We start from the raw sequence: 13105 nt of genomic DNA, 5'->3' as shown, positions 1-13105 counted from the left end.
TTATGTACTAAGACCTAAACGAATTTATTCGAATAGAAAGAAGCATTTGTTGTATTTCTCTTGCTGTTCCTATTTGACATATTTATTCATAATGTGTTAAATTGTTTTGCTTCTAGAACTGTTATATGTTTAGAGTAGGTCTTGAATTGAAATATGTGAGTGATATTCTTTTTCTGTAGCCTGTAGCACTAATATTTAGGGATTAAGTAGTGATATAGACAAACAGATAAAATATAACATAAAAATATTGACATTTTCATTGCAATTGAAAGAATACAAATATGGTCATTTTTCCCATTAAAACCAGCAGGTGGTTCTAGAATGAAGAAGCCTAGAAAATGTTACAATTTTTATTGCTAAAATGAAATCCATTTAATAGATTTCTCACAATAGTACTGAATTCTCAACTTTAAAACCTAAAAAGATACAATAGGGCAAAGAAAATGTCTGAATGCTCAGAATTACAACTTACTGACTTTTCTGTGTAATACATTAAAAAAAATTAATTTATGTCATCTTGAACTAATTGGGTTAGGAATTTGAATGAAATTCCCCACTTTATCCACTGATAGTGTTTCCCTAAATGTATCTACAAATGTGTCAAACTCACTAAAATCTATGAATTTGAGGAGAATATCCTATAAATACATCTTAGCTTATATATAAATCATTATTTTCAAATACAGGTAGTCAACAAATTTATAATCTGGATTATTCTTGCAAAATTTGGTTTACAATTACCACTGGTGAAATCTGACATTGATTTTGCTGGGAAAAACCATTAATATATAATGGAATTCTGTGTCAAAATGAATCAGACTGATAAAACTAAAGAATCTCTTAAACTCTGTCTGTATTTTACAATAACATTTTCAATAAAAATGTAATACTGACCCATGAATACCAGTGACAAGGAAGATCAAATTCCCATTGATTTTGGTACAGTTTACGAATTTGTCAATATTACTAGAATCCACGGTCTGAGCTGACATCAATGATCCTGTGCCAATGCCATCACAAGCTGCAGAAACAAGATCAGGGAGTTGAGAAAAATTTCCTTTAGTCAATAAAATGCATTTTTATCATAGAATGACAGCACAAAATCACTACCTTTTGGGCAAATGTCAGTGCAAGGTTTACACATTTTAATCCCATTTTCTTCTACTTCCATCTTGGAACTAGGACAAGCACGCACACAGGAACTGGAGTCAACTACAAAGTTATCTGATAAAAAAAGAGAAAAGAAAAAGGTAAATTTACCAATAATGTTGATGTTCAGCAACAGAATTTAAAACAAGATATTTTAGGGTTTGAACATTATTACCCTTTGAAAATGACAGTGTGTATGTTTCTTTCCCTACAACAACTCCTTATCTAAACATATCAACCTGAAATAGCAATCAACCTGAAATAGCATCTATGAGTATCTGCATTCAAATCCAAGGGCAGCGTGTGTTAACATTTGGTACTTGCTTGGCTACTGCTCCACATCCTGAATTGCCCCCCAGGACTAGTGAATTTCTTTTATAGTCTTAGGAAACTGCATGACATTTAGTTTGTGTTTTTCAACAGTTCCGCTTCATTTCATGCCATGATACAAGTTTGAAATCTAAAAATACTTCAAGTTACATGAAGCACAAATGAAGCTGAAGTTAAACTGCCTTGGATGAAGGGAGTATACTTTATATCACAGGAGGAAATGTTTAAAATATGTTCATCTTTCAATGGAGAGCTGTAGAAATTGTCCCATAGCTTCATATAAAGAAAAAAAGATGAAATCTGGAAGGGCAGTACTTTAGGAAAGTGAAAGCGTTAGTTGCTCAGTCATGTCCAGCTTTTTGCGACCCCATAATTTTAGGAATGGAGAAGGCAATGGCACCCCACTCCAGTACTCTTGCCTGGAAAATCCCATGGACAGAGGAGCCTGGAAAGCTGCGGTCCATGGGGTCGCTGAGGGTCAGACACAACTGAGCGACTTCACTTTCCCTTTTCACTTTCATGCATTGGAGAAGGAAATGGCAACCCACTCCAGTGTTCTTGCCTGGAGAATCCCAGGGACGGGGGAGCCTGGTGGGCTGCCGTCTATGGGGTCGCACAGAGTCGGACACGACTGAAGCGACTTAGCAGCAGCAGCAGCAGCAACAGATTTTAGGAATGGTTACTAAATAAACCATGAACGTCTAATTATTTGCCATGGTAGAATGTTTAGAATTCCGGTGGGATATGCCAAACATTCCCTTCCAAACATAAGGACAAATTATTACATCCATTTCTACAATAAAGGGAAAACACAATACCGCCAGGCTACTTTTGGGTTTTGAAGGCAGCATTCTTCCATGTTTGGAAATACTGATTCTGGCAGTATTCGGTAGCCTAGAAGGCTTCTGACCTTGAAGGGATCCAGAGCAGGAAAGGCAAATAGTGCAAGTCTAGGCTGGACTGCAAGCAATCCTATTATTTGTATCATAAAACCCGTACATACTTCTATAGTATTAGAATATTATTCTATAATATTAGAAGTATGTATGGTGGGAAAATATGCCATGTGGATTTATGGCAAGTTTCAACTGGAAAATCACATCAGAGACCTCTAGGAAATATACCCCATTTAATAAATAACTCCTGACATGCTTCTGGGTTGTGGTAGAGATGGATTACCTAACCATGGGTAATTGATTGATCACGTAGTCCGAATTGCCCATCACAAACAAAGTTTTGTTAAAAACCATGACATCATAATTTTGAGTAGGGCCAACGGAAATCCATTGTAAGATGGAAGCAGTGAATTTGGAATTGATATGAGCTGGGGCACTCATGCAGTAAACTGCATAAGCAAGTGTTCCAAATCCCTACATTATCCATTGACCACTGTGCTGGCACCTTTTACTAAGTTCATATCTACGGCTACATGGGGAACCAAGAGAGGGCAAGTATGACAAGAGGTCAGAGGGGTACAAAAACTAATCTTGGGATGTAGGTGCAGGCAACTGAAAATGCATGGTACCTGCCTTGCAGCCTCAGTCAGGAGTGGACTGGAAAGAGTGGCAAGTAAAAATTCTACCAATGGGCATAGTTCTCGGTAGTACAAAGGATCCTTTACTTTGTATGGAATAAATATGAGTTTAGAGTAAATATGACCTCAAATGGTAAAGAACCTGACTGCAATGCAAGAGACCCAGGTCTGATTCCTGGGTCCGGAAGTCTCCAGAAGAAAGGAATAGCTAGTATTCTTGCCTGGAGGATTCCATGGACAGAGGAGCCAGGTGGGCTACAGTCCATGGGGTTGCAAGAGTCAGAAACAACTGAGTAACTAACACAACAGCAACAACATGAGCAGTGTCTTGTTCTGAGAGAAGAAATGCTAGAAGATCTGGAACTGGAATTGAAAGCAGTCTGGGGTAGAGTGATATATTTGAATCCATGGGAGTAGGTATAAAGTGTGATGATCTTTGTATTCTAAGTTAATATCCACTAGAGAGCATCTGTCACAGAAGAGACACCTTGCTAAGACTGTATCACAGTCTGAGCTCGCTTCTTTTCCTTCCCTCATGGGTCCTGATCCCAAGAACATTTGTTAACAACCAAAATCTCTGTAGCATGGGAACCCAAACTGTAACAGATGTAACCATCCTTTCTGCAAGGTCTTTAGGAATACCTCTTATTTAAAAAATCCACATTTTTGTAGCAGCTTATGTCAAGTGAAATAAATAAAAAAGATTATAAGTATCTTCATAAAAATTTTAAGTTTTGAAGTCAAATAAGTTTCAAAAAATATGTATTGTTTAGGTTTTGAATTTCAAAATTCTGGATTAGGAATTGTAGACCAGTATTTAGAAGCTAAACATCTTGGTTTCCCAAGATAGCTACAGTTTAGCATAGTCCAGTTCCCTCAAAAATTTGAATTTTACATAGATAAATAATGAAGTGCTTTAAAGAAAGTTTGAGTTACTTTAACTATGGTAACTGGGCATGTCATTTCAAAAAACAGTCCTTAGATTTTGACCTCTTGTCGTAATTTAGGAGTTGAGAGACTTCAGAGCCACTATGAAGGATATAGTTTAAGAAGGGGGAGGACATCTGTCTAAGAAAGGAAAAAAATTTGTCATCTAGTCTCATTCTATGAAAGATACTCTTAAGCCCTGTAGTTTGCAAGATAGTAGATAGTAAATATAGGGTAACTTTTAGATGAGAAATTATCAGATCAAAACCATGAGTTTGGTTATAAAATTATTTAACATACAAATGCATATATATGTGTATGCATATATATGCATATTTATTCTTCTAATCAATATAAAATAATAATAATGGCTGGAATCATCATTGCTTTCAAAGACTTGTTTTTATATACTATTCCTATGAAACTTATTCCCTATCACTTTGATCTTTATATTATTTCTGGGAAAGAGAGAGGGTAAATTTGATTTTTCACGTTTTAAAAAGGAGAAAAGAGAAAATTAAGTGGTAGTGGTGGTTTTGTCGCCAAGATGTGTCCGACTCTCGCGACCTCATGCACTATTGCCATGGACCCCATAGCCTGCCAGGCTTCTCTGTCTATGGGATTCCAGGCAAGAACAATGGAGTGGGTTGCCATTTCCTTCTCCAGAGGATCTTCCCGACCCAGAGGCCAAACCCGGGTCTCCTCATTGCAGGCAGTTTCTTTACTGAGTTACAAGTGAAACCTAGGAAATTGAGCAGTTCATTAAAAATCACACAGTGAATAATTGGCCAGAGCTATAATCAAAGCCATTCTAATCTCATGTCTCTTACACTTCCTATTCCATCCTATGCACAAATCAAAAAAATAAATGTCTATGCGATGTAGAATGTAAAGTCTCTTAACTTAGTATACGGACAAATGAGGTTTTTTTTTTTTTCAGCCATCAAAAAAGTAAAACATCAAAGAAATGTCTCAGTGGTCTCTCCAAGCAAAAAAATTGACTTGAACAAATATCAAAATATATACTATTCTTGATAAAAATTAAGCTGGTCATTTTGAATCCCCAGGATGAGTTTTCAATTTGGTAAAGATTCCTTAGCATGCCCTCAAAACTATTTTATACATTCTATTACAAATAAATACTAAGATCACTTTAGGTGAAAATTCATTGTTATTAGAGGAAGACCTTGATCATTACATAGTTTGCTGCTACTTAATCATTTTTCTGAAGAACAACATCATGTGCAAAAATATTGACATATAGTGAAAATAATGAGTTTAGAAGTCAATGAATGACAATGTACTCTAACCTCAAACATGTCACTCATTTGCTAAGATCATGAACCAATCACTTCAATTTTTTTGAATTTTAATTCCTTTTTATGTGAAACAATAATAATATCAATACCAAAGTAATTCATGATATGTCACAAGTTTCAAATTATGATAAGTTTCCATGAAATTACTTTGCTTTAAAACAATGAGTTAATTAATTTGGCTATTCTTATTTTGTTACTTACGTGGGCACTTCTTGACACAAAATGCTCCATAGGTGTATTTTGCATTGAAGTTATGCTCCAGTTGAAAGGTAGTAGGATTGTAGACAAAAGTTTGTGGACACTGAGTAACACATGCTCCACTGTCATTGAAATTCATGCATGCCTGCAACACAGCAAAAATTAATTTCATTTTTGAAACAACCTTCATAATATTTGTTAAAGGGACACTGTTACAACAGTTGTGTGATAAAGGTGTATTAATTGCTTAGCATATATCAATTTCATAAAAACTGGAAACTTTGATAATTTTTTATTAATCAGGATTTATTTTTTAAGTTAATGTTTATTTTGTATTTCTTAATTTTAAAAACTTTTTCCAGCTCACCAAATATACCTTCTAATGTTCATATTTCTTGGTGTCTCTCCATTAATTTCTAAACTGGAAATTGATTTAAATTATTAAAGTTAGATTATAGTGAAAATTTATTATTCAAAGGGTTTATGCTGAGTTTTAGAGTCTGGCAGTGAAAACTAAATATTCAATTGTATAGGCTAGAGTTTCCTTAAAGCTGGTATTTGACGAATTTGGTGACTCAAGTAATCTTGTAAATCTGTTCATCCTCACGGTATAGTGAGATAACTTTGTGATGGTCATTCAAACTGGACTTAAAAGAAAAGTCTCTGTCAGGTGACTAGCCAAATGTAAATGCAGTGGGAAGCGATGCCAAAACGTAAAGAAGTAGCTATACTTAGTCTATAATTGAATACTATGATACCTTTTTCCTATATGGTTGTACCTTTTCCTAAAAGTCAAGTTCAAATAAATTTGTTTCTGCTGATTTATATATTTTTCCTGAGACTTCTATTTGTTAATATGTTCAAATGCATTTGAAAACAATTAAAAACAATTGTACCACCCAGAAGTTAGGTATTCGATATAAAAAAGTAGATAAAAAGTATATATATAAGTATATAAAACGTGTTTAGCAAAAGAGATGGACTAATTCTCTTAATTAAACAATTTAAACCTGCATAAGAATACTTTAGGCTTTGGAAAGCAAGCTAATGTGAACTCAAGCTATATTTTACATATCAGCATAAATTAGATGTATGGTTATTAATAAGCACTAATTTATTCTGTTTCCTCAAAACATTTTCTTAATCAATTGTTGTTTTAGCAAGCACTTTAACACAAACATGACAATTCCCTGATGATGGTCTATGAGATGCATAATCAGAACGAGACTCACTGATGATACATTATTCTCTAAGATGAGACTTTCCAGGAAGAATCTAATAAAAACCAATCTAGAAAACTCAGTAAGCTTTAATTTATGGCTATAAAACTTCATGTGTCCTCATAATTGCTTTACTAATATATTTTATACAGTGTTGCGCTCAGATTGCTTGGCAAAAAAGGGACATAAGCCAGAGAGATCAAACAAGTTTACCTTCCAGACAGCATACAAAACAATAACTTACACCAAGGCCTTGGTCTGGCATTCTTGAACATTCTCTACCAAATGCCAAAGTGGAATCAGTGGACCATTTCATAAAAGTAGTGAAATGAGAATTCTGAAGCTCACTCGGCATTCTGCTTATCGTGATAAGGGAACGATGAAAAAAAATTCAGTGAAAAACTTCTAAGTGAAAGTTAAGAGCTATTGTTCATTTTTATTGTCAGTACTGTTTTGGAATTGCTAACACAATCCCTGTTCAGCATCTTTCAGATCAAGCTTACATCTCATGTCTGGTGAGAGGTAAGGGAAAGGGTCTGCTGAGCATCTTCTGTACATTTTTAATATTTCCCTCTCCTTCCTTCTTTCCTCCCTATACTTTTGTTTCACTATAAAATTAGGACAAATTAAGTTATTTGTGACATCAAGAGAAGTAATAAATTACTGTTTCTGTATCATGAGAGGTATAATCTATGGTTTGCTTGAGCAGAATTAAGTGCCAATTTGAAAAAAAAAATCCTCAGTTCTAAATGCATCTGTTTTTTCTATGGATATTTGATGTGGAGGAACAAAATATATTCCTGTGTACATTTTAGCAACAAAAATTGTTTATTATTTTATGATTTTTGGCTTAAAATGAAACTAATGCTCTGTGTGTATGAAACTGCATTAACTGTAACTCACAGAATTGCCTGTATATATTCAATGGAATAGAAAGAACTTTATCAGGGATATCAAAAAGTAATTAAAAAGTGGCCCCGACAAGCTATAAATGTTAATTTTGAGGATGTAAAAGTGTCCTCTTCTAAAATAAAATCACACAGATTAGCATATAAATTGCTTTAAGCATGCATTTGTAAATCTTATAAATTTTGAATAATATTAGCTTGTAAACAATATAAACTATGAGACAGTTTAATTCACAAATTTATCTGCTTTAATCTTGAATTTATATTTGAGAGAGAAAATACAAGTGCCCCCACTCAGAAGACTCAACTCAGTGATGCAATAACATACACAGGCAATCACGGTAAATTTTGGAAGAATACTGTTAGCTTTTTTAAAGATATTCATATGTTCTCCTTTAGACTGTCCAATTAAATCTCACTTGTAATATAAACTATATCAGAAAGGCATAATACATTTATTCTAGGGCAGAACAATCCTAGTTAATCGATAGCCACCCAGTAAGAGAATGACTTTCAGGAAATCACAGCATCTTTCTTAACCCTAAAATAGTAACATCTGATCTTATCTTGCATGCATGCCAAGTCACTTCAGTCATGTCTGACTCTTTGTGATTGTAGCCTTCCAGGTTCCTCTGTCCATGAGGATTCTCCAGGCAAGAATACTGGAGAGAGTTGCCATGCCCTCCTCCAAGGGATCTCACCCACCCAGGGACTGAACCTACATCTCACACCTCCTGCATTGGCAAGTGGGTTCTTTACCACAAGTGATGTTAAAGATTTGATATACCCGAGTCAGACTAGGAGGAAAGGAAGGATCAGAAAGTGAAAGGGAGAGCTGCCAGACTCACAAAGCAGTCGGTGTCCTTCGGTCCCGAACAGCCCCCAGCACATTCTCGGTGACAGCAATCACTCACGTAGGGTCCATAGCATCTGCCATCACACTGTTCCGCACACACAGTCCTTGTCACTGCAGAAGACAGAGATAGCGCCTCATCAAAGTCAGCCGCCAAGAGAAACTTAAGGTGATTTGGAGTAGCTGAGAAAAGCTGAGCCCTCGAGTAAGTAACAATATGCTCAACCATCACTGACTCAGCTCAGCAAACATTTACTGCCTGAAGTTGGCAATTAATCAAAATTACTCTACAAAATCCTTCAAAATTAATACATGAATTTGTTTTTAGATCCATTCTTTTTCAAGCAAACAGAGTGCTTTACAAAAATCACACAATTAGGAAGAAAGAATCAAATTTAGAAAAATTGAATGAGAGGCATTCTGGCAAGGTTGCTAAAAATGGAGTCGGCAGCAAAGTCTATTTACAATGTGCACCGTGAGGGCCTACAGCAGAAAGTGTCCCCAGAAATGAGTCCCTGATTTTTGCTAGCCAATGCAAAAAATGAAAACATAAACTCTTACATGCTTCACATTATACTTTATATCACTCCTATCAGATAGATAGATGATGGGTGATAAACGGATAGGTGACAGACATATAGGTAGGTACGTAGGTAGATAGATAAACAGATAGATAGACAAAGATAGGTAGATAACGCCTCTGTAGTAGCACAAACGTGTCTATTCCTGAGATTTAAGTGAAATTTCTACCAAAATTTCTCAAAAAGAGGGACTTACAAGGAATACAGAAATATCCTCAAAGAAACAGGAAGGAAGGAGGAAGACATATTCATAGTAAACACAATAAAAATTCCCATTAGTTTTTCTTATAACATTCTTCAGTCTTAGTTGACAGCATCATGCTGTCAAGGTTTACTTTAGTAAATCAAGCTATATACACTGGACAACAAAATCATAGCATTAAGGGACACATTTCTGCTTATCATACTTATTCCAAAGAGATATTTTTAAAGTACATAGAGAAATGAATTATGCAACATATGTGTAGCACATCATTTCTTGGTTCTGTATTTCTGCAGCCTTTTTTCTTCCCACCTCTTTGAGTTCTTCAAAGCTTCTCTATTTTGTATACTATCTCTAGGTAGATGGCATTAGATTCAGATCTGAAATCTCTATCAAGATGCGACATGCATTTCTCATTGTCTGGAAAATTCCCTATTTATATGCACACAATGGAATGCATCCTTTCCCCACCTCCACCATAGGGTATCTCTCTCTTATTTGTTCCCTTACCTCAATTACTGATAAACTAATCCATCCAACACTTCAGCTAAAATTTTGGACGTGTATTCTAGTTCTCCTTTTCCTCTACCCTCAGTTTTCACACTTAATAAAACTCCCAAGTACCACCAATAGATGTTCTTTTCTTCCCTGCTCTCTACGCCAACTTCATTCTGAGATTTACCTCTAAATATTGCATAGCCTTCTAAAGGGTCTCTCAGGTCACAAATAACCCTGTATGCCATAATAAAAGTAATGACTTGAAAATATAAGCTGTTGCATATAAATCAGTGTCAGTACTTCCTCTGTATGAACCTTACTTTCCAACTCTGCAATTGAGCTGTAACCCATAGCAAGGGATAAAAGTCCTCCATCAATTGACCACCATTTCTATTTCTACTGGCATCTCTCACTACTCTCAATCGATCTTCACATTCAGACACACAGAAATACCACTTGTGATCCTCAGTTCCTTTCATGGTATGCATTTGTGATTTTCACTGCCTTGTCACAGTGTATTCCTTCATGATAAAAAATAAAATAAAATAAACTGTCTTATCTGTCTAGCAAATACTCATCCATAAGATCAAGGTAATGTTCTGTTTTTGTTCTGAAACTTCTTCAGACACAGCTCCATTCTGAGTTAATCTGATGTACATACTTCTGAACAACCAAGAAGGCAAAGTTAATACATGAATCTGTGAGCTCTGAGGGTCTAGGATCATTCAAACTCAAATTCAAATTTTGTTTTTGTGATATGACATGTTATCTCGCCACTCTGTATTTCACTTCACCATTTTTAATATGGGATTAGTATGAGTTCCTGTGTAATGGACTTGAAGACACAAATAGAGATATACGTATAGTGCCTAACATGGCTCCTATTAATAGTGCTCAGCAAACATTAGATATTATTGTGCTTACTGTAACATATTGTATTTATTTTTTCCATGTCTGCTCCCCCAGTAAACTATTAGAGCATTTTATTGAAGTATGTCATGTTATTCATATTTATATCCCTGGTATTTTGTTTGGCAGTTAATAGACACTAAATAAGTATTCCCTCCAAGTAATAAAAGTCACATAATGCCAACTCAGAAATATGTTTATTGAGTGCATAACGCACTTATTAGAGGAAAAGGAAAAGTATTGACAGTTAAATGGGTAGGGCACTAAAAATGTAAACAGGCAAATATTAAAATACTAAGAAACAGAGTGTACCAAAATGAAAATACCTTACAATTCTTGTTTGTATCTATTATTAGATCCTTATATTCTACCATTGATTATTTCATGATTCCATAGATTCACTTGGGTCTTTTTCAATTGAACATGATGATTATATTCATAAACTATATAATTTTTATATTTTTCCATTTGAAATTATTACATTCCTCCCTATGTAGTCAACAAATAACAAATAAAGTTTAAACTAAAACAGTACTTGAACTCATCCTCTCTCATTTTTATTTTGTAAAAATTGTCATATGATATTTCATGTAAGTTTAAAGGTTTTGAAACAGAACAAAATTTCAGATCACATATATGAGAGCATATTTGATATTTGCAATTTAGGTAATTATTTTGAAGTAAGTAATTTCTTCTGTAAATATTCTAGTATAAAATACGACGAAATAAGTCAATTTGACCTGCCCCTAAACCTTCAAGTCTTTGCTCTAATCTTACCTTCTCAATGAAGTCTATCCTTACTTAATACATAAGCTAAATCCTTTCCAAACCACTGATGTCTTACGGACTTTCCTCCTCTCTCTTCTTGTCCTCTTCCCTCCTTCCCCTTCTTCCCCCTTGTATCTCTGTTATAGCATCTATCACCATCTAACATATTTTACAACTCATTTATTACACTTTCTTTGTTTTATGGTATATTCCAGTGTTAGAACTGTACCTGGATCCATGTAAATTTTATTTGTATTTATAAACACATTATACATAAACATACATATGTTGTTCACTCACTCAGTCATGTCCAAATCTGCAACCCCATAGACTGCAGCATGTCAGGCTTCCCTGTCCTTCACTATCTTCTGGGGTTTGCTCAAAGTCATGTGCATTGAGCTGGTGATGCCATTCAACCATCTCATTCTCTATTGTCCCCTCTTCCTCCTATCTTCAATCTTTCCCAGCATCTGGATCTTTACTAATGAGTTGGCTCTTCGCATTAGGTGGCCAAAGTATTGGAGCTTCAGTTTTAGCATCAGTCCTTCCAATGAATAATCAGGTTCCTTTAGGATTGACTGGTTTAATCTCTTTGCAGTCCATGGGATTTGGCTCAGATGGTAAAGAATCTGCCTGAAGTGCAGGAGACCTGGTTTCAATCCCTAGTTTGGGAAGATCGCTTAGAGAAGGGAATGGCAACCCACTGCAGTATTCCTGCCTGTATAATTCTGGGGATAGAGGAGCCTGGCGGGCTGCAGTCCTTGGGGTCACAAAGAATCAGACATGACTGAGCAACTAACAGAACACAATGAGTTTACATACATATTACATATATATTATATATATGAAATATAGTCAATGAATTTTATCTACTCATTAATGCTAATATTCATACATTGTGCTTAATCTTCTTATTTTTAACCAATTGTTACGTTTATTTAGATGTCCTAATTAGTAATTAATATCATATAAAGGAAAGAGTTTAATAGACGTTTTTGGAAAGAACAGATTCAAATACAATTTCTTTCTTTCAGATTCAACAAGGCTCTTTCAACGTATTGTTGTGTTAGTTGCTCAGTTGTGTCCAACTCTTTGTGACCCCATGGACTGCAGCCTGCCAGGCTCTCCTGTCCATGAAATTCTCCAGGTAATACTGGAGTGAGATGCCATTCCCTTCTCAAGGGGATCTTCCCAACCTAGGGATCAAACCCAGGTCTCCTGAACTGGAGGAAGATTCTTTACCATCTGAGTCACATCCCGTGGACTTCAAAGTATTAAGAGTTGCTAATTGAAATGGTAGACTCATGCTAAGTGATCATATTACTAGACATGAAATCAGTGTTATCACAGGACAGTCTACTAATTTGCTTTTGGTTGACAGGCATTGCTTAGCTGGAAAATAACATGATGTGAAACAGCAATCATATTCTATAAATCATCCTGTATTTTAATACTAGACATATATGTCTAGGTGTTAATTTCCATGTTTTACTCTATGGTGCTTTAAGCTAACTATACAAAATGTTTCCATTTCTCTTCATTTATATACTTTGGTCTTTCCTACTAAATTAGGAAATTAATGTAGATAACATTTAAACAAATAACCATAATTGTATTTTAAGACATTATTTAATAAATGTTCATGTTAATAATTTATCTCATCATTATACTATTTAAATGTAAAAATAATATATTAGAAAAAGAATGAA

At 35.0% G+C, this 13105-nt stretch overlaps 1 protein-coding gene across 4 annotated transcripts in view; it reads right to left on the bottom strand.

The window, feature by feature from the left end:
• ERBB4 (erb-b2 receptor tyrosine kinase 4) overlaps positions 1-13105 on the bottom strand; it is a 1297156-nt gene that overhangs the window by 332052 nt on the left and 951999 nt on the right. For all 4 annotated transcript variants that reach the window (XM_005676493.3, XM_005676495.3, XM_005676492.3 and 1 more), the window contains exons 6-9: positions 8434-8552; positions 5461-5602; positions 1111-1224; positions 895-1021 (exon numbers count right to left, since the gene is read on the bottom strand). In XM_005676493.3, coding sequence (XP_005676550.2) covers positions 895-1021; positions 1111-1224; positions 5461-5602; positions 8434-8552 — 502 coding nt within the window. The remainder of the gene's footprint in view (positions 1-894; positions 1022-1110; positions 1225-5460; positions 5603-8433; positions 8553-13105) is intronic.

Source organism: Capra hircus, chromosome 2, assembly GCF_001704415.2.
Source record: "Capra hircus breed San Clemente chromosome 2, ASM170441v1, whole genome shotgun sequence".
Lineage (NCBI taxonomy): Eukaryota > Metazoa > Chordata > Mammalia > Artiodactyla > Bovidae > Capra > Capra hircus.
This window is presented reverse-complemented; position numbering and strand designations above follow the sequence as displayed.